The 25,312-nt window shown below is 36.9% G+C and overlaps 1 protein-coding gene across 1 annotated transcript in view; it reads left to right on the top strand.

The window, feature by feature from the left end:
* Window positions 1-25,312, top strand: part of LOC150089651 (uncharacterized) — a 68,623-nt gene that overhangs the window by 3,485 nt on the left and 39,826 nt on the right. The window contains exon 2 of the mRNA XM_090390064.1: window positions 21,224-21,492. Coding sequence (XP_090246190.1) covers window positions 21,224-21,492 — 269 coding nt within the window. The remainder of the gene's footprint in view (window positions 1-21,223; window positions 21,493-25,312) is intronic.

Below are 25,312 nucleotides of genomic sequence, written 5' to 3'. Positions count from 1 at the left end.
TGGTCCTGTCTATACGGGATAAAACATACCAATTTACTTTACTTTCAGAATTACTTCTACTGCTTCTAGAATAATTCCTGCTGTCTTTTTAAAAGCCACATCAAAAGTGACCCACACCAACAATGTTTAACGTTGGGTTAGAAGCACATTTAAAAGTTAGCCAGGCCATATTCCATAACAGAACTTATTTTAAAAAAAATTATAGAACCGTCTTAACACTATTTCAGTTTTAGAATTTCTGAAAGGTACGTAGTGCTAGCACCAGTTGAAGAGTGTACAAAAAGCTTTGTGATTGGTTATGTAATCCTTTTAATGTGAAAATCTTAATATGATCATTTAAACTGTGGGCAATAATAAGCAGAATTTTGCCTTTACAAGATTGATGTGTACATGATTAGCACTCCAAAGGGTCAAAATTGGCATACTTTATGAACGAAATAAAACGAACTGATTTCGATCTTATTATTTCTGAAATAGCTGGAATATATTTTTGTCGAGAAATAAATGGATTGAATAAAAATATGATAAAAGCTTTTAATGCGTTAACTATTAATTCAGCAATTCATATTGCAAGTTCTTTAATACTGATTGCTCAATAATGAGCGAATCCTAAATGTTTATATAATTTATACTATAATAATTTATAGTATAATAATCTTATATATGATACGTAAACTGTAAAACTTATCTATAATTTTTACACGAAGTTTTGCAAACATTCAAAAAGCAGCAAAATTACAGATGGATCGCAAGAGCTAGGTGAGTGCAAAAGCAATCCATGTATATACTTGGGAAGTGAACTTTGAGGGGAAACTTGTATTAAGGGAAACTTGCTGCATTACTTATTTTGGAAATTTATTTCTGAAAGAAAATAGGCTGAAAAAATATTGCGCTGTTTGAAACAAACACTTCAAAGACATTGAATTACAAGCAATCATAATTAAATAGTTCCATGACTAGAATCAGCTACGTTTATCTATACAGCATATAGATTACACACATATATACGTGGGAGGACGTTATTTCGTTCAAATTGGAGTTTTATTGGATTTTGTTGAATGTACTGGCTTTCAATGTCGTTAAATCTTTTCATGGTGTGGCTTTGCTTTCCTGAATGTGTAACTGGGGTTCCGTTCTACATAGTTTGCGAAACGTATATTCAAAGCACATTAAATTACCAGCGGGTTTTTCAAGCTTACCTCCTTTAAAATAAATATTACTACACCTTCCTAGAAATTAGCAGTTTCGGTTTAATTTATGTGCTCCTTTCCAGCTGCATCAGTATAATATCTAATAGGGTTAAGTGCTTAATTGTTCTTGATAATATGAATCACCTATGTCACTATTTTCAAGTAGTAAAATTTATGTAACTTTATTTGTGCTTAGATCTTGCATCACATTGAAGTAAGACCATAAAAAATTGAGTTAAGGAACTTATTTCTTCATCGCATAAATGATTATTTCCTGCTTCATGGAATGGCATTGCCGGGATTTTAAGTTGGGGAGTGGGGGGTATTGCATCGGAGGATAGGAAGTTTATAGAAATTATAAGCTCAGTTAAGAATTTAATGTATTTTAAAAGCATTTAATCTTTAGTGAAACTTGGGTGTGAATGAGGATGCAAAGATGAGGTTTAAAAAAAAAATTAAGCGCAAAAACAAACGAAGTACAATTGGAAATATTTTAGCATATAGCACAAATATAATATTCCTTTTCAGGTTTGTCACCATTGCTAAGGGTGTCCCACCAAGCCATCCTAACGATAGCCGAAAACGCAGGAAGAAAACAGTATTTAAACAGAAAATTCACTTGTACATATAACGCATATAAAGTATTACTTCTTCATATTCAAATGAACAGCAGACTAATTTTAGTTGAAAATTCACTAGGTACAGTATTATAATTTAAGTAGTGATTAAATCTTATAAAACCTCGTACTATCCTAATTCCTCTTTGCATCCTTTCTATATAGAGTTCCATTTAAAGGGCTATCGGGATGAACACTTTCTAGCTAGGCGTTCGCAGCCACACTGCACACGCCAAAGAAGCTGTTCGTCAGCACCATCAGCTGCCATTTGATCAAGCTAGTTGTCTAAAAGGAAGCAGGGGGGAGGGGGAAAACGAAAAGAAAAGAAGTTCATTCAATCTCTAGCACCTACTACTCCACACTCAACTGAAGTGAACAAAAAACCGAAACCCTGAGGCTTCTGATTGCGGCGCACTAGCATTTCACATACAGCGGCCAACTCCCGAACTACGCCCGGAGCAGGAAAAGGCGGGAATAATCACGTTAATCACGTGCGCCCGAGCGAGTAGACAACCTTTCGGCGGCTCGTCGGGGCAACCATCCTTCGGAGTGGCAACGGTATCCGGCTGTGACGTCACACTACAAGCGTGACGTCACCACAGGTCCTAGTCGTCTGCTAGACCCCCTCCCCCTCCCCTCACTTGCCACGATCCCGACACGTCCCACTAGCCTTTCGGAAAGAACACACAGGCAACATCCTATAAAAGCTTTCCCCACCACGTGCTTTGCCGGTAGATTAAGTGAAACTCTGCGCATTGAGTGTCGGATGATACCTGTTAGTGGCCCAGTAAGAATCGAGGTTCAAGACGGTGCAGGACCCTCAGTGTGCATAAAACTACTTAAAAGGACGGTCATCAACATTCAAGCTGACGATGACAAGCTATTTTTAAGTAGGCTTCTACCAAAGTTACCTCAATAAACTTACGTTGTCTCTAAAGAACCCTAATCTTTATTGTGATGACCTCTGAACTTCGGATATACACAGCACTGAGGATTTGTCATTGCTGTAGGATGTTGTTCAACAAGTCCATAATGACCGGTGAGTAAGATAACTGGAATTCGGTTTTTTTATTTATTTATTTGTTTTTATTGCTTTAGTAGACGAATAAGTAAAAATAAGGGCTGAATTTTATGGGCAAGTATTTTCTTGGATACCGTTTTTTTGAAATCAAAATTAAAATTTACAAATTATAATAATAACAGCACTTTTCAGAAATTCCCAAGTTAGAAAAATAAAAACATTTTTAGAGCAAAGCCCATCTCGTTATTAGTAGTTCTTAAGAACTACTAATAACGATCAGCAAATAAACAAGTCATTTGAATGTTTGCTAAATATTTGCTCTTGATGAGTCTTCTCGTAACAACCATTTTAGTGAAGTATTTTACTCATGCTAATCACTTCAAATAATATGTTAATTTAAATGATCAAAAGAGACAGTCAGGTTCTTTTGTATATCCTGCATTGTTTTTCAATACAATTCAAATAACTATTAAATGCTATTTTTATATCAATACACAACAGAGAAAACCTTATGCAAATGTATTTCCTACATGCGTACTAGTAAGTTTGAAGACGTGCTAGTGCTCATTTCTTCGAAATTATACTGCAGCAGTATTCGCATGCTCAGCATGAATCATTTTCTGGAGAAAACTTCTACTCCAGTACGAGTAGTTTCACTGCGCATGTCCGAGTTGCATTTTTTTTTTTTTTTTTTTTTTTGGAGAAACCAATCTTCTGCTTTCATTCTGAGAATTAACAATGATTTTTTTTTCTGGCTTTGCGTTTTATTACATATGCGATATTTTATCAATCAATAATAACAACTTCAATTAACTTTTCACGATATATTCAAATTTTGTTCCCCAGGGAATCTAGATTACTTTTATTGACGTGCGTAGGCGGAAACAAGTTCACCTTCAATATTTAAGAACAAAGCGGACTTCCTAGTAATAGGTAAAGGTTGGGGATACCCTAATTACTTAAGTGAATCGGAAGAATTCCATTTGCATTCTTTCTGAATACAATTATTTAATAATTTTCTACTTCATTAAGTTAGAAAATTATGGTCTAATTCCAATCTTATCGAAAATTCTAATGGTTTGCAGAAAATGCTAAAAGTTTCGATTGACCATTAAAGCTGGTGTTTCTAAGAAAATAGTGCGTTACTTATTTCCTTCCTCTTTCAAGAAGTTATAAATCAAGTCTGTTTAGCGTTCAGTTTTATCTTTCATCTGGACTTTAATAATTCTCCTATGAGTCAGATGGTTTATCGGGATATCTTATTTACAATTCTTTACCTTGCAATTAGATGCGGAAAATATAGCGAAAACAATGTCCTTGAATACTGTTTTTGGAAGCCTCTTGTTACCAAAAACCATAACATCATTTTTTTTTTTTATATACATACTGGAAAAACCTGTGTTAAGAAATATAGGCTGAGAATCTAATTTCATTTAGCATTCCATTCACGCTTAAGGCCAAAAATAAGACCATGGAAAAACAAAGATAATGTACGAGTGGACAGTAGCAATACACTACTGTGTAGGTTTGCCATGGAAGTAATTTTCTTGAGTAATGAAAAATTCAGACCAAGTGGGGGGTAAGCAATTAACAAAATAACACAGATTTAAAATTGCTTTTTTTTTTAAAAACAAATAATAGCGTCAAAAGAGAAGGAAGTTTTAATTAATAGTAAACATGATCGTATTTAATCCATGAGGGATTTGTTTATGAAAAGAATATGTCGAGAAAACAGTTCATGATCTTCTACGTGTTTATCAGAAGCAACAGATGAAAAGGAAAAACAAAGGACGTAGGTGTAGCATCCCATGAAATGTGACATATTACTTTTCAAATTAAGACAGAATATTGAAATATCTCCAAAGAGCAGCAGGTTTCTGAGTCAGGAAGAATACATTAAAGCTGTGACCCAATTATTTTGAAAACAGGCTAAAATATTATTCAAACAACGATCGAAGTTGAAAAATAAAGAATGAGGTGGTCGTATCATTATTTTTGTGTTTATGTTTGCTGGATGAAAAATTCATGGCAAATAAAACTAAATATAAAAACAAGTCACTGTCAAAAGACCACGTACTCAACGTTCTAATGAATAACTAATAGTAATGAAACAAGTTGATAAAAATTCCTTTAATGAATATTCATAAACATACGTTTACACAAATACAAAACTACATGCTCTCCACTATACTATTAATTTTAGCTCCAACAAGGTCAATAAACACGAAGAAAGTAAACGGAATGAAAGGTCAATGCGTATCTCAAATGTTTAAAAGCAGCGTAATTCACCGGTGCATTTGATTTATGTTTTTTCCACCCCCTCGCCCTCCTCCTTATTCAAATAAGTCTTCATTTCATAGTCAGACTAAAGATCCTTTTTGATTTCGTCACATTTTACTTTTATCAAGTCCGAGAACTGGATCTTTGCAATACAGGCCCACTAAGAAAACGAAATCAAATGATCAAAGATTGTATAGGGTATTACTCATTATTGCTCTTTTCTGGATTAAAAGTGTTTCTATTTTTGCTTTTTAGATGAAACATTTTCTGTGATTGTTTTGCTTCTTACGGTACGGTACGGTACGGTACGGTACAGTCACTTCCTTAGTTTAACGCCTCCTCACTGTCAAGGAGTTTCTGTTACATCTTCAAATGCGATTTAAAAATTTTAAACATTATAATTTTCTCGAATAATGTGATATAATTTGTCCAGGTTGTTTCGATAACCCTTACTCACAGAGAAATTGTATTAAACCACAAATATTCAAACTGCATGCCACGTTGCTATTTGCTCATGAGACTTGATCTTGGTGGGGGGGGCTTTCACCAAAGAGAACCAATTTTATCTACTTCTGAAGACGAAAGAGAACCAACTCCATATTCACGAAATGAAAAACCAACTCCATCTTCTCCTGAAATGCAAACATACATATCCTTAAGAGTAAGAAGGTTTTAAATACCTGTACTAGAGAGCTTGTCTTTAGCCATCACAACATGTGGACAATTACAAAATCAACAACGTACTAGCATCCGCAGGTTCTCATCGGTGTATAATATAGTAGATTCACCAGTAGGTGCCTGTATCATTCTCACTACCAGTAACACCAGCAGACTTTTGTACGCATAACTGATGGTTGACATATGCAGAACTATTTATTTTTCTCTTCATATATCTCTTCAAGTTCATTATTCTCTACATAGAATAATTCTACTACGCACCCGCTAGAGCAGGTAGCGTAGTAGATTTTCATCATGTGAAAAAGATTTGCGTTCAGTTTTCCTCCAGCCAGGAATGAGAAAAAAACCTTTCATAGACGTTTTCCACATCGTGATTGAGTTAGTCGGTATCAGATGAGAAACTGTATATTTTTCCCCTCCAGGAAGCATTGGTTTTCATCCAGCAAAGGATCACATTTAATTTATACACGAATACTTAGTTGTCAAGGAGAATTCTAAAAATAAAAAATATATATCGACTTAAAATATAAAACGGTGTGTTACTTGGCAAACACGTGCTTTATTGACGTTCATAAAGAGTTTATTTTAAATTAGAAATCGGCAACTCAGACCTTGAGTCGTCAGTGTGTTCTAAAGCTGGTTTAACTGTTTCGCGAAATAAGAATTGCGATCCCTTTAACCATCACCCTTTAACGAGGTAACATAAATTGATTTGTTGATTTGTTGCTAAGTGAAAAATTCTTTTTACTGAACCTCTCTAAAAGAACAAACAAACATGAAAAGAACCAGCAGCAAGAGGTCACGGAAAGCACACGAGATGCTCAATTTATAAGAAAAATGAAAATGGGCTCGTAAAGCAAATCGTAGAATTTATAATGCACATCATGAATGAATTTACAAATTTATAATATTTGTGATAGTTTATTTTTTATTAAATACATCTTTGAATTAAATTAAAATAAAATATTATTTTATTACAGTTATCCCCGCACTTTCATTCCCTATTCGTAAAAAAAAAATTCATCTATATCCAAGCACAGAAATCAAAACTAAATGGTCAATTGCTTCATTTTTATGTGCCATAATTATACACTGAGTGGACAGAAATCATGGGATACCTACCTCCTAACGGGTAGGCCCACCTTTCGCCCGGATAAGGGCAGTCGCACGGTGAGGCATTGAGTCCACTAGTTCACGAAAGCGTTCCACCGGTATTTCCATCCATGCTTGCTGCCCCGCTCTCCATAATTCCGTCGCATTCCTGGGTGGAAGATCCAAAGCTCGAACGGACCTCTCCAGAGTATCCTAAAGATGCTCCACAGGGTTCATATCCGGTCAACGTGGAGGCCATTCCATGGTGGTAAATCTGCGGAATGCCCTTCGAACATTGTTCTAGTCACCAAGGCTCTGTGGGGAGGCACACTGTCCTGCTGGAAGAGTCCATTGACTTGTGCACGATGGCCATGAAAGGATACAGATGGTCTGCAAGGATGGACACGTAACCTGGACCGTTCAGAGATGCTAGACGTACCAGAGATCCCACGTGTGCCAGTTCAACACGCCTCAGACCATTACCGACCGTCCACCTGTTTGAACAGTACCTTGTTGACATGACGGGTGCATAGCTTCGTGAGGTTTCCGCCAGATACGCACCCTCCCGTCCGATCGAAATAAACGAAAATGGGACTCATCGGACCAGGATACCCGTCTCCAATCATCCAAGGTCCAGTGCCGATGGTCTTTCGTCCAGTTGAGGACTAGAGTCCTGTGATGTGGTGTTAGCAATGGGGCTTTGTCGGGTCGGTGGCTCCAATAACCTACTGCGGCTAATGATCACCTGGTGGTCTTGGTGGAGATCGTTTCTGGCACCTCCCTCGTTGAAGTCGGCGGTAATTTGTGATACTGTCGCTCTCCGGTTGGCTGAATCAATGCGAGATTGATGTTGACGGCCACGTTCATCCACCACATTTCTCCGCCCACAGCGCTGTCCACGATGAGATGTTATTCCGGAAATGCCGTATTCCCAATACACTCTTGATGCTGTCGAACGGGATAGTGCAATATATGTACGACCTCTGCGATAGAGTGACCCATGCGTCAAGCATCCATTAGCATCCCGCTTTCAAATTCGGTTAACTCACGACGTTTATCCATACTGACATCGAATTACCGTCTACGTGAATGCAGTAATGCAGCATACCTATATACTTTCCAAGCGGCAGGTTCGTCCATTAGCGAGACGGGTGACAGCCTCGCGTTGCCCAGGAACCAGGTGTCCCATGAATTCTGTCCTTTCAGTTTACAGTCAATCGGATCGTTTTTAACCATGATTTTAAGCTATTATCCACAGGTTAATTTCAGTGATTTTAAGTCTTTTTCGTCATATTAGACGTTAATTCAAGGGATTCATCTTGAGTACCAATCATAGCATCCAATTTTTATCAGCATAATTGCCGATAATTGAACTTCTCTTGGCCCACTTCAATTCTCGTGAACACAATAAATAAACTATTTGGAATCTGTTAAGTAATTATTAAATTATTACTTGAAACTCTGGATTATTGTGTCCATTGTCTGTTCTCCAAAACTTGGATTCCATGAAAACATCCTTTTCTTCGTACCAAAACCGATCCCTCCCCCAAAGGTGTTTCCTGTTTTGGGAGAAAACAATTCAAATTCATTATTTTAACTGCACTGAAGCTTGTCTCTCGTATCCGCGCCGTGCATATTTGTCTGTAAAAGTGTGTATCCACGAGCTGATTTGCTTGTTGCGTGGGCTAAAATACACGAAAGAACGTACGGGGAAACCTTACTCCCTCCGCCAAAATTATCTACAAGAGCGAAAAAGTAGGAGGCAGCTCAGGGTCACTTACAGGGCCTCCTCTTCTAGGGGCGTATTCGTGGGCAGAGAGGAAATATTCCCCCAACCAAAAATTTGAAATTAAAGAACGCAGGAGGCGTTCTAATAAAAAAAACTCAAAAACCTAGTCGCCGTACCCCCTCCCTTACGATGATAACTGGATTCGCCATTTTCCTCTTCTATAGGGTTATATCGCGGCGATGAATTTGCCGCCTAAGCTGCCAAGGAGGACTAGTTTGAGGAACATGTATCTATGTACGGATACTTAGCTTTGTTACAGGAGTTCCTAAAGATCCCCTCAAACCGGCTTCGTGCCTCTGTGTTGAGTCTCCCTGAAAGCCAAGTCATGTATGTTATGTTGGTTTGTGTACTGTATGGTACGCGTCCGAATGGATACCTCGCTCTTGTGCTGCTTGACAGCGTCACGCGGCTTGTTTAACAGTTACTGTTATGCAGATATAAGCAATATAATACTACTTCATATTGTCAGGTCAAGCTCATCTATACCATTGGGGCCGTGCCACGATAAGGAAAGGCTGCACCCAATCCTGGTGATCAGAGGTCAACAGGGCACATGTTCAATCCAACCTCAACACTGATGGAACGACAGCCAAGAGTGGTGTGACATGAACAGGAGGTGTTATCAGGAAGAGGAATTGAGGGTTATATGTTATTATTTTATTTCTTTGATTTTATTTATTTTTTGAAGTTTAGTTCGGAAAACAAGTGAAAGTTAATAGGTGGTTTGTTGGAGGTTCATTCAATTCAGATTGCCAACCTCTAATGGAAATCACTGCATATTTGTGAATGGGACCTTTATTTGGTTCGCTGTTTACAGAAAAACTATATAAAGTCCCATAGTCTGTGTTTCAAATATCTAAGTTACATCTGGTCCTCACTGCAACATTCTTTCAACGATATTGTTATTTAAATATTTTTATCATTAACTGCTTTGTAATTCCATTTTGGACATCCATTAGGGTATGGCAAATGATGCGAATAAGTCGGGAAAATATGCTTGAAGACTTTCAAAGAGGATTAACTGTCAGATGTCATATCATAAATTTGTGAGTGCGTGCAACAACTACACGTTTCAATCTCCCCAGGTCAAATGCAGCCGATGGAAGAACGAAGGTGATGTGATTGTGCGCAGATGGTGAGTTAAGCCAAAAATACTGATTAATAGGAATCGGCGATCCCTGAAGAAAGTGGCAAACTAACTAACGTTCTTGAGAAATGTTACGTTGGAGACACAGATATTCTTAATTGTGTCCTCAAGTGCGTCTATTGGTAGAGAGTTTTGCTTTTCATTGAAGTGCTACTGCCCACAAGCTCACTCCAACAAACTCATTTTCAGTACTGTTTGACCCATCGTTGTTGGACCATGGAACCAGATCCTACAGAGCGACGAAGATTAATCTTTAGACCAGATCAGGTGTGAGTGTGGAAAATGCCTGGTGAATGATATCTACCACAGTGTATTGTACGTACAGTCAATTTTAGATAAGGGGAGAGGAATCATGGTGTGAGACTGCTTCCCATGGTTCGGATCCAGACCGTTGGACAGTTTTATAATGCCCACATTCTAGCAAGTTTGATGGAAATGGACCCTCTGTGTTCCATCCCATACAGCGAGTAATGTAAAACGTTTAAGCAAAGAGAACTCCAACTCATCCGACTGGCCAAAAGCCCAGTCATCAATCCAATGGAGCACCTCTGAATTGAACTGGAATGCCAAATCAGGATGCAAATAACGTGCTCTGTTCTTCATACTGGAATTGTATAAGTCTAATAAGATGAATCCAAATATATTGCCCCTCAACCTTAAGTGGGGTCCAAAATCATCTGTCCAAAGCTCGGAGATGGTGATTTCAGACACAAAGAGATAAAATATCTAGTAATTAAAACTTCCTTCTTCCTTGCTTAAATGAAACTAATTTTAATTGGCCCACTTCAATTCTCGTGAACACAATAAATAAACTATTTGGAATCTTAGGGGAAAAAAAAAAATTCTGCTCCCATCTTAGCTTATCTATAAGAATTCATACAGATAAGCTAAGATGGGACCAAGATGGAAAGGTATTAACACCGGAAGTTAAAGAAACTGAAACTTGTCATTTCTCTCATCGACTGTCTTGTTGGATAGAAGTGGCCAACATTTTTTCAGTACGCTAAACTAAAGAGTCCTTTAACTTAAACTTTATCCTAGCCTAAACTTTTAAGCATGAAGAACCGCATTCTGAGTTTCTCTAGTTTAAATTCGAAGAATTTCAGACCTAATGAAATTCTGAACACAGAAATTCGTGATTAAACGCTAATTCTTTCTGTTCGTGACACTGTTAGTTACTCTACTCTGCGTGTTTCAGGGAATATTTCCGCTTATTATAGTGCTTCGAATTCGAGGTAATAATCTGACGCACTTCTTTCATGTTATCTTGCAATTTTTTACTATCATGGAAATTTCTTAGAAGTTTGGATTTAGTAAATGTTCATTCAGCTTTATGATAAGCGTAAGCATCGATCGCAGTCATGTAGGAAACATTTTAAAAAAACTGGCAATTCACAAAGTAATTCATATTAACAGTTACTTCATGCATCTCGAGCTTTGATTTTAATTCGGCCATCTCATCTCCCATAAATTTCATTATTAAAAAATTTCCTGGACATCTGATGAGTATTTTAGTTAACAATACTTCAATTAACGTTGCAGGAGTGCAATAATATTTGATATTGAATATATACTCCGTAACCACATAAGAGTTCACAAGATAGAAGGATATAAGAACGTTATTCAACTCGAACAGCGTGTACTACTGTACTCTCGCATTTGACCATTCAGCTACAGCGGCCATTCTAGTGGTTCCTAGTGATCTGGATTCTTATATTTGGAATAAGTCACTGTTATTATTAATTAATTTTGCGCCAAAACAACTAAGTTTATATATGGTATCTATAAATTGCATGTCATTCTGTGGTCGATTGGCCTGAATAACTTTAACCATGACAATCTTGTAACAGTACCAAAGGATTTTAATTGCTTTGTGCTGCTGTAGCTGAGTGCTCAAGTGCGATGGTACAAAAGTATGTGTTCTGCGTGGTTAAAACTCGTGCGACTACTAAATGTAGTAATATTCTTGTGTTCTCTCTATCTTGTGTGAGTTCCTGTCACCTTATGTAGTCATCCTGATGTATAAGCAGAAAATCTATTTATTCATCACATTATCAGGTAATGAAATTAATATTGGAGACAATGTTGTTTAAAGTAGTATTAACTCGCACGTATCATCTGTATATTCCACGAACCACCTTACTGAATGTCCTTGGAGGCATTATGATTTAGTAATTTGGCTGGTTCTTTTAATTTAATCAATGTTTTAATTGAACCATCATCGCCAAAAAGAACTTAGATTTCTGCTTAAAATTTTAATTTATGATTTCGATCGCACATATGTTGTTACAATCAGTCAATGAAAATATTAGATGAATTTTATGTACGACACATTCTAAAATTTAGAAAGAATTCTTATGGATAGGCTAAGATGGGAGCAGAATGGGTTTTTACCCCCTAAGATAGAATGTGATAGTCTTGAATTAGTTAAAGAAAAACAGACTATTTAAGTCTAAATGGTATTGAGAGTCAAATATTTTATGTTTACAAAAAGACAATCAAATGTACAGTCATAGGCACAATTCGCATAAAATGAATTAAAACCCCAGGCAGTAATTTAACATGGAGAACTCAAAAGCAGTCGGTAATTGAACCTGGATTTTTATCCGTTGGCTGCTAATAGATTAAAATACTGCAGCTTACAGACTTATCACAATGGAAGTAAATTTCTGCAAGTTGTATTAACAGCAATTTACCTTCCTTTTATTAATCTCTGTTTGTATTTTATTCATTTTTAAATTCCTAGCAGATATTTTTTTCAATTTACGGGACAAGTTTTTCTTTTCTGTTCGCTGTGATTTTTGCTGTCTTGGATTCAGTGCAGGGCAACAATAGAAAGGAACACAGGTTTAGAGATAATTTTGGGGTGGCAATAAAATTGGATGAATTAAAATGTCCATCCATAGAAAGCAACACCGTTCACTGAAACGAAATCCATCCCAAGAAGTGAATGCCACGTATATGGCGCTTTCCTGTTAATTGGGAGGATTCTTTTAAATTTGGGAGGATTAAAATGCTTCTCATGAATTTCGAATGAACGTCATATCCAGACACACTTGTTTCAAGCATCCTTCCCTCCCTCCTGAAAAGCACTTTCTTTCAGAACTGCACCAAGTTACCTTTGTGGAGCCCAGGTAATTCCTTGAAGCACACTGGCCAAACACCCATGAGATCTATCACCTTATGAAAAATCCGGTGACACCGCATTTTTCGTAAGGTAGATCACTACAAAGGTGATTCCAACAGTAACAGAAATGTATGCAGAGTTAATATTTTCATTAAAAAATTTTATTTAAATGCTTAATATTTAAAACACGTAAAAACAAAATCTTTTAGTTTATTTATGAAGAGGAATTTCAACGTCTGAACAACAACATTGAGATCAATAAATAATTAGTTGTTTTTAATACATAATTCACTAAATAAGTGCCATCATAAATCTAAAGAATTAAACAGTAGTGTGATAAAGCACGTATTGCTGAAATAAATATATTTTTTAAAAAAATCAGGGCAAATATTAACTACTTTTTTGTTTTGTTTAGAATACGCGCGGAGATAACTAAGGTCATGAGACGTCAGGACAACTTGTCTGCAAATTGCGGGTGTTCTACGGTCAGTTTAGCTGGTTTTCAGGATGGAAAATAGTTTCATGGAGGGGAAAAAATGTGTTTGTTTGGACCGCGATAGATGGCTAATTATCATACATGATGCTAGGCATCGTCCAGAATCATTAAAATCCTAAGTTAACATAATTAAGTTCAAGGCAGAAGCCAAATTAACTTATCTTTTGCCCTGAACCTAAGTTAACTATATTCCTCTCGTGAATTCGATTATACTATACCCACGGAATTTCGTACTTATGTTACCATGATCCAACACAATGTTCTCATTGTCGCTATAATCAAGAAAGCCTATTTCACACTCCCATGAAGTTTGGTTTAATGCCAAGAAAAATCAGGTCATGAGGCATTTATATTAGCAATTCATGGACGCAAGTCTAATATTGTCTTTAATCTTGCTAAATGGGTAATAAGTAACAAATTTTGTCAGAGGCCGCCTACCTTACAAAAAGATACTGTGAAGAGGTTCTGGAGCTTTCTATTGACAGCAGTTTTGCTTATCCCTACTCCTATATACAGTAGTCTTCTTCGACTTTAACTGGCATATCATAACTTACCTTGCATTTAGGCACTTAGTCTTTACAAAGTTTTGGACATTTAAATTCTGTAGATTAAACACTAATTTTATAACTCGTTGTTCAATTTGCTGCCAGTGTATGTTTAACTGTAACTAAAGTTGATTCACTTTTTAAACTAAGAAATTGTTTTCCTAAATTGTATCGTGAAATCTACAAAACTTAGTGTAACTTTAATTCGAGAGTAGACTAGACAAGTGCCATTGAGGTAGGCAACACCAACCACAAGTTCATGGTTGAGCAGCCCCTATAATGCGCTCACCAGTCTACTACACATTTTGTACTGTGACTGGAACTAGCGATCATCTGAATACTGGTTTCGGATAATAAAAAATAAGGATTCCTAACAACAACAGCAACATTCAATACAAATCCGTATTTTTGCAATTAGTGTTAATCCGCAACAAATGAAAGGACAGATGTCAGAATTTAAATTCTTTCATTACTAAGTGTCTTACGCTAATATTAAATGCATGGCGAGATTATCCGATAAAGTTATATCTTTCAATACCAGTTGAAATTTAAAAGACATTGATGTAAGTGACCTACTTTAAAAGACTTGGTATATTCGGGGCATACATTGACGTATTCGTAATTAGGTGTGCTTAATCTGGCTGTAATTCAACTTTGGTTCACGATCATTATGAAAAACAGGTATGCGTACCGTTTGACTATTTCTTTATGTGATAAGGTGTGAGTGTTTGTATATACGTTCCAATTACATAATTTGTTCCAGTTACCTAACCCTTAGCAATACCGTTTGTCCAAAGAAAACCGTGCTACTCCTACTCATTCCAGCGCGACGTCATGTGACCGTCCACGCAAGTGCTGGAATTTCCGTACTCATTAGGTTACTTGCGCAACCATCAGCAAATCTACAACTACAAGTTTGCGGGCACTTCCTCGATTGTTATACTGACCGTGGTTGTTAAATTATTGCATACTAACACGCGCAGGTCTCGCTTAACAGGAAGGAACCCCCTGCTTACCACAGAGCAGATTCAAACAACGCACTGCTGGTAGAGGTGTGAGCAATGTTGTGCTTTGAACTGCTTATACAATGGATTTTTTAATGAGTTGGTTGTATTGCGCTACCGTTTGACTATTTCGTTGCGGTGTATTCGCTTCTCAAAAGTCAGGCAGCTGTTTCTGGATGGGAAATACATGGTGGCCAATAAGTAAGGAAACTATTTTGAATAAATGCTGATGTAAATATGTATTAGTTATTTGAAAAATAGTTTAATCTTTTTTTATTGTTTGAGAATAATTTGAAGATAGAAAAAGTAGCATGAGCCTCACAATGAAGGAGGATTGAATTTGTAAAGTGGCATGAAAAATATTAAAATGTTACAGAAGTTGCAATATAATACAAGAAGTCTGTCAGATAAAAACCACCCGCAATAAAGACCATAAACTTTGAAAAAGTTTGAAGTAGAAACAGTGCACAACCTACCAAAACCTGACAGACCTTGTATCTCAAAGACATCTACCAATTTGGAACTTAAGAGAAAATATATCAAAAGAAGTCTCAAATAAAGCGAAGTTTGGAACTTAAAATACCTAAAGCAAGCTTAAATAGAATCAAGACTTGAATACAAGTTTTATTATCCCGTGTTGCTACAAAGTTTGAATGAGTACCACTCAGACGGAAGTCTGGAATTTGCCGAACGGTTTCTGATTGTGAGTATTGCAAACCCAGATATCATGGACAGTGTTTTGTGAACTGATGGAACCACATTTTAACTAAATGGAACTGTTAATCGCTATAACTGTATTCATTATTTCTTAGTAACCTCATTTAATCGTTAACAAAGATTTCAACGTCCTGACTTGATAGTCTGGGCTGGAATTTGTACTGGTGTTCTCAGATCTTCTTTCTTTGAGGGAACCATGACAGAAAAAAGATATCTGAGACCGGTAAAAGACAAAAATCATTCCATTAATGCAGTCAAAAATCAATTTTTACAATTGCTTTTTTATTCAGGATAGAGCAGCAGCTCACTATGCAAACATTATCCGCGAATATTCATAGACGAAAAGTTCCCAAGGTCAATGGATTGGACAACCAGGTTCCATTCAATGGATTTTTGTTAAGTTTATGTATACCCTTTCTGTTGTGCTAGCATTAATTAAAATACACTGTCCAGTCAAAACATTATGACCACATACCTAAGAGTGGAATATTCACTCTTAGGTATGTGGACCCCGTCGTAACACGATGAGCCATGGACTCCATAAGGCCTCTGAACGTCATAGTAGGTACGTTGTTCATGTCGCCAGGACTGCGTTCAGTAGATCTGCGACAGTTCGTGGAGGAGGATCCAAACTCTAGATCTGTCGAACAGTGAGTAGGAAACGTGATTCATCGGAAAAGGCAACTTTTTTCAGATGTCAATTTGGTGGGAGAGTGCTCTCAGGTCACTGCAACTGGCAAAGTGTGATGACTACCTGTTCAGAGTCCTCAGATCTTACTTTAAGGATCGACAAATTAGAGTATGTGCAAAGCATTTATCATACACGACTACCGTTTCAAGAGGATGCCCTCAAGGTTCAGTCTTGGGACCTCTCTTTTGGAATGCAGTGCGAGACCAGTGGCTCACGAAGGATAGCGATGAGTTCATCAAAGTTGCATATGCAGATGACTTGGTGGTGGCGGTGCAGGGAGGATCAAGACAAATTCTCGAACAAAAAATTCAGTCAGTTTTGAATAATTTAGTGGCATGGGCGGGTTTGAATAAACTAAAGATTTCTGTCACCAAGACCAATTTCATGGTGTTTAAACACCACTTCGATTATGGAAGGCCGCCAAAGGTAACCCTATATGGTACTCAAATTCCATATGTACAGAACACCAAATATCTGGGTTTAACTTTAGATGATCGTCTCAGGTTTCATGTACATGTCACTAAAATCAATGAAAAAATCAAAAAGTTCGTAGCTGCAGTTGTTAGAATTTCCCGCAAGGAATGGGGTTTATCCAAAAAAACTCTGGTATTGTACTACAAGACGATATTTCTTCCCATTGTAGATTATGGTGCTGGTATTTGGTTTGCGGCTGCTACCAAGGTTACAACTAAAGCCAAGCTTCTGTCCCTGCAACGTACAATGTTGCTTACAGTTATACGCGCTCCAAGGACAGTGTCGACAAATGCCTTACAGGTTATTGCAGGTACCATCCCCTTGGATTTACACATTATTTTCCGAGGTATTGTATATAACTTAAAGAAGGGAAGGGCGTTACAAATATTGAATATCACCTCTAATCCAAATAACAACATAAAGGAGGAAAAACGTAGAATTTGGGGCGAGCTTGTGAATTGCTGGCAGCAACGTTGGGATTTGAGTGAGTATGGAACCATTACAAGAGGCTTCATTCCAGCCGTAAGCTTTGCAATGGACAGGAGGGTGTCGTCTTGGTTTGCTCCCACCATGACAACGAGTTACTTAATCACTGGACATGGCTTAAGGGCCAAACTATTTGAAAGAGGATTAGAACCTGACCCCTACTGTTCGTGCGGTGAGGTGGAATCTTGGAGACATGTCATCCTTGAATGCGGACTGTATACTTCAGACAGGCAGGAATTACTAAATAGGTTGCCAAACCTCACGGAGAATAATTTACCTCTCTTGGTTCAGAGGTGGGACATCTTTGCTTTGCTTCAGGAATTCTCGGCCAAAGTTTTTAAAAGAAGACAGGAGCTAAGAAATCTATTGCAGGATACCAATTAAGGGAAGTGCTGCACATTTGACGACAGAACACTTCGTGTAATGTCATCTTTATAGGATGTTTCTTGTCTACAGCGAGATGATCTTCTGCTCCTGGACACCCAATTCAGGCTTGCATTTGTGGATGGACTCTAAAATGGAGATAATGTTAATGTTTCTAAGTGTTAAGTTAATGTAAGTGTATGTATTTGCTATTTGCATGTAAATAATCGTATAATGTTGCTTTTTTTTTTTTTTTTCAACAAGTGTACATTGTTCTTAGTTGGAAAATTTTTATTCTTATTTTTTATTTTATTTTTATTTTGTATTTTATTTTTATTTTTATTTATTAATTTTTTTTTTTTTTTTTTTTTTTTTTTCGCTGGCCTCCAAGTTTGGGCAGCCTTGGGGGCGGGATTGCTGGCACCTACCAGTATAGCACTACTTCCGGTAGGTGCAGGATTTGTGCATTACAGCACACACAGAGAATGGTGGATCCAGGTGTTAGTTAATCCCTGGTGGCGAAATGGCCTGACATAATGCTCTTTTTTTCAGGCCTGTTTTGCAGACGTTCTGAGCTTTCTCAGGAGTAAAAGGTGGAGATGGGCTTGTGTCTAGGAGCCACCCTTCATATCAGGACACACACAATCAATGTACAGAAAGACTACAGTATATATAAGAGCATGTATATAAATCTGTATATAAATATTGTATATAAATTGATTAATATTGTATGTAAATTGATTAAGATAACTTGAGAATGTATATACAGTTGTGTGTTAATAAATAAATAAATAATAATAATAAGATGTCAATGGTCCGATAGCGCAAACTTTAGGCGTCGTTTGCAATGGGCGTTCGTAAACATGGGTACCGGGGCGGGTGGCTACTCCTGAGATCTATTCGAAGTATGGTGTGTTGAATCGTGGTCTCGAAAATACCATCGTATCCTGATTAACGTGCATGGTCATCCGTCCCACCGTTTTCTATCTTCGGCTTGATTACGTTCACCACGAGCATCGATAAGCCGTGGCGCCCGTCACTGGACCGGCTACTGCTGCTCTGCTCTGTCCACTAACCGGGCACTCTTGGAACACCAACTGCATCACTCCTGGAATCTCCCACAAGGTTCGCAGTTTCCGTAATACTGCCACCCTTCAATCGGTACCGGACAATAATTTCCTTTTTCGAAGTCCGTTAGATCACATCCTTTTCTCATGTTCTCGGTTCTCACCGCGAGATGTGTGCCACTACGCGGGGAGGAAGGCCGATTGCTAAAACCCAGGAGGAGGAGGAGGATCATAATTCTTTGACACGACAGTGCATATATTTAAAATAGTTCTTATTTGCAGTCAAACATGTTTCCTTACTTTTGAACAACCATATATGATTTACTTCAAATTCAACACGATCGCAATGTCTTAAGCGACCTCCGTAGCCGAGTGGTCAGGAGCGGGAGGCCGCCGGAGCCTAGTGGTCAGGCGCGCGGGTGCATAAGTACACGTGCCTTGAGTGACCGGGGTTCAAGCCCGTGACTACTGAATACGGTGCTGTTTCTTGTATTCTACCTATCTTGTGAACTCCTCTGACTGTTTGGTCGTCCCAGAGTATAAACAGAAAATTTATTTTTTTTTTAGTAGCACGCGCTCTTTGAGTAGACCGGGGTTCAAGCCTCTGACTGCTAAATACGGTCGATCTGCCAACCCGCACTGGACCAGCGTGGCGGATTTATGGTCCATTTCCCTCAACATGAATCGTTGAGGAGTCTTCCATCCTGCAAATGGATTGATAATAGCTGCAGTTTACCTTTAAGGAAATACTAAAAATTGTCATAAACATAATCCCATTACTACAATGGAAGCATTTCTTAAATGCCTTTTTTACTTGGTGGTTGTTAGCTGGTCTTAGGATGAGATAACGGTACCTCCTCCGTGGTTTTTCCTGCAACGGAAAATGTAATTCGGCCTGTTTTAGTCACTACGTGTAATACTGCCCAGTCCAAAATTTGGCTATTAATTATTATTCGAGTTCTGCATTATGTATACGTCCACAAATTTAGCCAATCAACATTAGAGGATACTAAATATAGAATTCTGTTATAACAGTACTTTCGCGCATTGTTCTAAAGAACGACAAAAACGCAAAAAGGAGGGGAAAAAATGTAAAATAGGGTATTATCAAGTAGCAGCCTTGAAATTTTAAATTTTCATTAGACTTTTCTGTTATTGCTTTCTTGAAACTCGTCCATAATTGGAATACCAATGCCATACTGCAGCCAGTCTATGGACTTCTTAATGGACGCATTCAGCATACTTTTTTTCTCAAGATCCATCATTGCCTCAAAGCGTACAATATATCGTTTGCATCTACCATAGCAAAACGTTACTTTGTACGAGATTCAAACACATATTTAACATATATTTAATTTATATTTAATATATTGTAATGTATTTGTACATTTATAAACTATACATTGACATATTTTTCTTCATTTAAGAGAAACACGCAAATATTATAATATTTTTATAATGGCTCATGGAAACTTTAAATGTTTTGAATCTACTCAATTAGGTTTCATTATTAGGACAATCTCTTGCCGACAGGTTGCAGGTTACCGTTGCAAAAACCATTTCTATGGTTTGCAACGGTAACCTGCAACCTGTCGGCAAGATATGAAACCTGTACCATGACGGTTGGGTAGCCTTCTTAGCAGCAAATCAGAAACCCACTACTGAGAAATATATTCTCAGTAGTAGGCTTTAGGAAACCCGACCTCATCAGGAAATAGATGTCAGGATTGCCCTACCTACACAACTCTAATCCCCACAGAAGAAGACGACTGCGGGAAAATTGAACTTTCAAATTTTTTATTTTGCTGTATCGCTGTCATTCCTGTTGTTTCAATTGCTGTACGTTGTCTGGCTGTAAATATTTGTGTTTATGTAAATATGGTGAAACTCCCATTTGTGTGTGTGTTTAAGCAGAAGGTATGCTTCAATTTTCATGATATTATGTTCTTACCAGTTTACGGTAGTAAAAGCCTTTGCGAGTAATCAATAACTCAATTATTATATATTCCAGATAATTATAAATCAGATATTATGTATTTCATGTATTTTATAACTGTAACATATTTGTATGTTTTGTAACATAGTTGTATATGTATGTTCACCCTCTAGCCTGTGGCTGTAACCGGGTGTTCTCCTAAGAGAAATAAACTGATGATAATAATAATAATAATTCTGTGCTTAATGTGTGTCAAATTCAATTGAAAAGGTGAAATCACTGAAATTTTTATATATATTGTCACGCACCTTTCGTGGAATGATCCAATACAGATATCTCTTAGTATTCAAGAACATTCCGGTATTTCAAAGAGATATTAGAATTTTCTAAAGGTTTACAACAGGTAATTCCAAATATTTTTATATATTTATCTGTTATATATTAAAGACATACCTTTACGATGCCCATAATGATTAATAACATATCCTATTGTTTTCTCAAAGGTTTCCTACTGTCTGTGATTGCGCTCAAAGAAGTCATATCAATGCCGACTACAATGAACCCCACAGAAAATGAAAATCAAAATATCAGTGCGAATGTACGGGTTTTAGATCAACCGTTTTCAGAGGGTCTGCAGAATCCCTGTGCGTTCCTTAATCCTCATCAGGCTGTCATTCAGAATCCGGAAGGAGAACTAAGTAACCGTGTTTTAACTGAGCTTAAGGCAAAGAGTGTGCTATTAAAAAATTTGGCAGAAGGAGTTCTTCAGTCTGTAAGTAATATGAAATTATTTTCCTTTTAACTTTCTTTAAGAATTTGTGTGGGCGTACTGAAACTTTGCTGATTTTTAATATGAATACCTAACTCGACTCGCTTTTTTGCACTTATTAGATAGTTGAGCACTTTCTAATATGCAATTAACAATTTTCATTAAATTTCTTAATTAAAATAAGTATTTACATATTTAACCGAAAGAATCAGTTAAATGCCTGTAAAAAATACAGTGGGACTTAGTTTATATGGATGGATTTTTAGAAATAACAAAGATTTTCATTTTCTATAAACGGATTTTTAGAAATGTATTGTTTTATACTGCCGTTATCTTTTTTTTACAGCTATATTATCTAAACTAAGGCAGGAGTCGAAATATGTGATCGACTGGTGGATCACAAAGCATGTTTCTGTCATCAAAGCAAAGAAATAAAAATAATAATTTTCTGGAAAACCAATGCCAGGAATCTAATTGCTTGATGATTCAGTTTTTAGGTTTTCCAGAATAATTTTTATTCTGGAAACCACGTATGTTATTTAAAATAGCAATAAGCTTGAAAAAAAAAAATGATAGGTCGATCTCGAGTTGATTTTAAATTAGCTCATATGGTGGGGAAAGTTCCGGCCCTTACTCTAAGGTTATCAATCCTCCGTAGAAGATAAGTTTGCACGAACATTGCCCTCTGTCATCCATTTGGACAGATGTAGGTTCGATTCCGACGATAGTTGGAAAAATTTCTAACGTTCGCTTTAAGCCAAAGCTGCAATTAGTCGATCTCAGGTAGTTTACCCATGGGTTTTCTGGAATTTTCAACCTGCTAACATGAAAATCGGCACTGAACACACACTTCTACAAATACACGATGCTGATATCAGCGACAAACTCTGACAGCCTAAAAATAACAATTTGATATTTCTAAAATTATCAACATTACTCAGTAAACAAATTAGTCTAAAATATTCTGGTCTAAGACAGAAACAAACACACGTATAAAGTTCAGATAAGAAAGTACTGAAAATGTATAAATTTTTTCTGCAACAATCTAACCTAATTTTGAAACTTTTTAAGCTTTAATTTTAATTTTAAAAAAAATTAGGAAGAATGCCTTAGTAATGTTTGTGGCTTTTATTAATATTAAAAATGCACTATTTGTGATATATGGCACACCATATAGACAAAATTTTGTTGTATGATTAAATAAGCTCGAGTTTTCGGAGCGGAAATTAGAACTTTATTACGAGCTTAGCTCATTTCTCACGTCATCAGATAATTCTTTCACAGAGATTTCGTCACAAAAACAGGTTCTCATCCCAAACAATCTTTAATGACACAGTATCGGGCTGCAATAAGCTGGTCAACTGACGAAAGCTACTGACTACCCGTTCATAGTGTGCAAAATGAACAAATTGGGATGTTTTGATTATATTGAATGCGTTTTATAATTCTTGTAACCAAATTTTTAAGGCTGAAATATATTCAAAGGAAAGACACAGCACAGCCGACAATATTTACTCTTTCTTTGTCAAAGTTGAGAGTTCGAACAGGGTAAATTTTCGGTTAAATTCGTTTTATGCTGTAAGAATTAAAAAGCTACGCAACATGTATTTGCATTACGAAGTATTCGTTCGCGAAAAAATATAACAAGTTGTTAAGTACCCCAAGTAAGACGATGTCTCGTTTACAGGGATGACCCTGTAAACGAGAGTCATCCCTCTGACAAAATCATAATTAATCAAGAAAGACAGCGCTTCCCAATGTGGTAAAAATAAAAGAGATAGCAAACAGTAGAAAAACTAAATAACTGCCAACATTTAAAGCGGATGAACATTAATTAGTTTAGTTAAAAATCAATATCCATAGTACGAAAGTACAAGTAAAATGTCGTTTCCTATCATTCTCTCTCCGTAAGGTAAGTTCATTTTAAGGCTTTAAATAATTAATAAAAATAAATTTATTCTGACATATTTTTATGAAGATTAAAATGCACTCGTTCTTTGAACTTTTTTGTTCATTAAAAGCGTATGAAAGCCGCTGTTTTCATCCGCTTTTCGTGAGCCAAACAACTTTCGTTTTTGTCCTATTAATTATTATTAGCATGAAAATATTCCGAAAGAAAAATAAAGAAAAAAAGTAGACTCGTTCGAAAATTTCTCAGCCATGAAATTATGAAGGGCCTCTAAACACTAACTTAGAGAAAAAATTAAATAAGTTGGATAATGTACGCATGTGCTAACATTTCAGACGAGTTCGATTTTTTCTTATATTCTAAATAGATGCGTTATAAAATTTAATGATTCGTTACACGTATGACAACAAAAAGTGTCCGATTACTATTTGTTTGGTTTTAATTAAACTTATAATGGGCCGAAATCTTCAAAAATGAGATAAATATAAAATTTCATGAAAAACATTGGCAATAGAATAATTACAGGCGGACGGGTCGGTTTTTTTTTTTTTTTTTTTTAATGAAAACCACAAGCACGAGAGGTATCAAAACCTATAGTACTTATTAGTACCGTGCTTGGGTTGGAGATTGAGAAGACGATAGAAGATATTTGTTGACATTAGACTTGAACTTCTGCAGACTGTAATTTTCAGAAAAAACATGAAGGAAGGCTGTTCCAGAAAACGGCAATTGAATGAATAAACGAGGAAGATGAAAAGTTAGTTCTGTGAGTTTGAACAGTAAATTGATGTTGGCTGGCATGCAGCAGAAAACAGTACGTCTATGAGACAGAGTGGAGAGACTCTGTTAGAGAGGAGTCATAAATTAACCTAACTGCCCTCTTCTGAATGGAATCTAGAAGCCTGAGAGGGGTTTTGGGGGCACCACCCCAGATGTGGGAACAATATTCCATGGTAGGGCCATTTGCGGTTTGTATAGAGTGAGCAGCTGTTTGAAAGAAAATTAACGCCGAGAGCGAAAGAGAAAACCAAGTTTTTTAGATGCAGAGGAAGCAATATTTGTAATGTGCTTGTGCCAAGAGAGATTAGAAGTCAGGGTAATCCCTAAAAGAGATATATCATTCTTGCCTAGAAATCGGAGTGTCACCAAACATAAGCATAGGAGCAGAAGAATCCTTTTTGCGACAGGACTGAGTTTTAGAAGGATTGAAAATAACCAAGTCGTCTTTGTCCCACTAGAGAATTACCTGGAGATCGGCATTTAAGGAATTGGTAGCGGATATTCGAGAAGTTGAGGCTGATTGAGCAAGGCAAGGTTTTACAAAATGGAAAGTGGAATGCAATGTGCTATCATAGGTAAAACTATGGATAGGATTTCCAGTCAATGGAAGAAGGTCATTAATATACGAGAGGAAAAGAGTGGGGGAAAGAACTGAACCTTGGGGGACACCGGCATTAGTGGAGAAGTTAGAAGACAGAGAGCCATCTACCATCACCCTCAGTGAGCGATCAGAGAGAAAACTGGATAACCAATTACTAAAAACAGTTGGCAAACCATAAGATGGAAGCTTGTTTAGAAGACCTTTATGCCAAACACGATTGAAAGCCTTTGAGATGTCAAGAGCAACTACTTGTGTTTCACCGAATTTTTTTCCATTGAATTAGTCCATAAATGAGTAACATAAGCCAGAACATCACAAGTGGATCGACACTGACGGAATCCATACTGGCGATGGTTGATCAGACGGAAGGTTTCTACGTAGTTTAAGAGTTAGCGGTTAATTGATTTCTCCATTACTTTAGAAAGGGTAGAAGTAATTGAAATGGGACGATAATTGGAAGGGAGGGATTTGTCACCCACTTTAGGAACTGGCTGGATATGAGCAAATTTCCAAGCTGAAAGAAAAACACCTTT

The sequence above is a fragment of the Mastigoproctus giganteus genome, chromosome 2 (assembly GCF_048544385.1).
Source record: "Mastigoproctus giganteus isolate SK-2022 chromosome 2, ASM4854438v1, whole genome shotgun sequence".
Classification (NCBI taxonomy): Eukaryota; Metazoa; Arthropoda; class Arachnida; order Uropygi; family Thelyphonidae; genus Mastigoproctus; species Mastigoproctus giganteus.
This window is presented reverse-complemented; position numbering and strand designations above follow the sequence as displayed.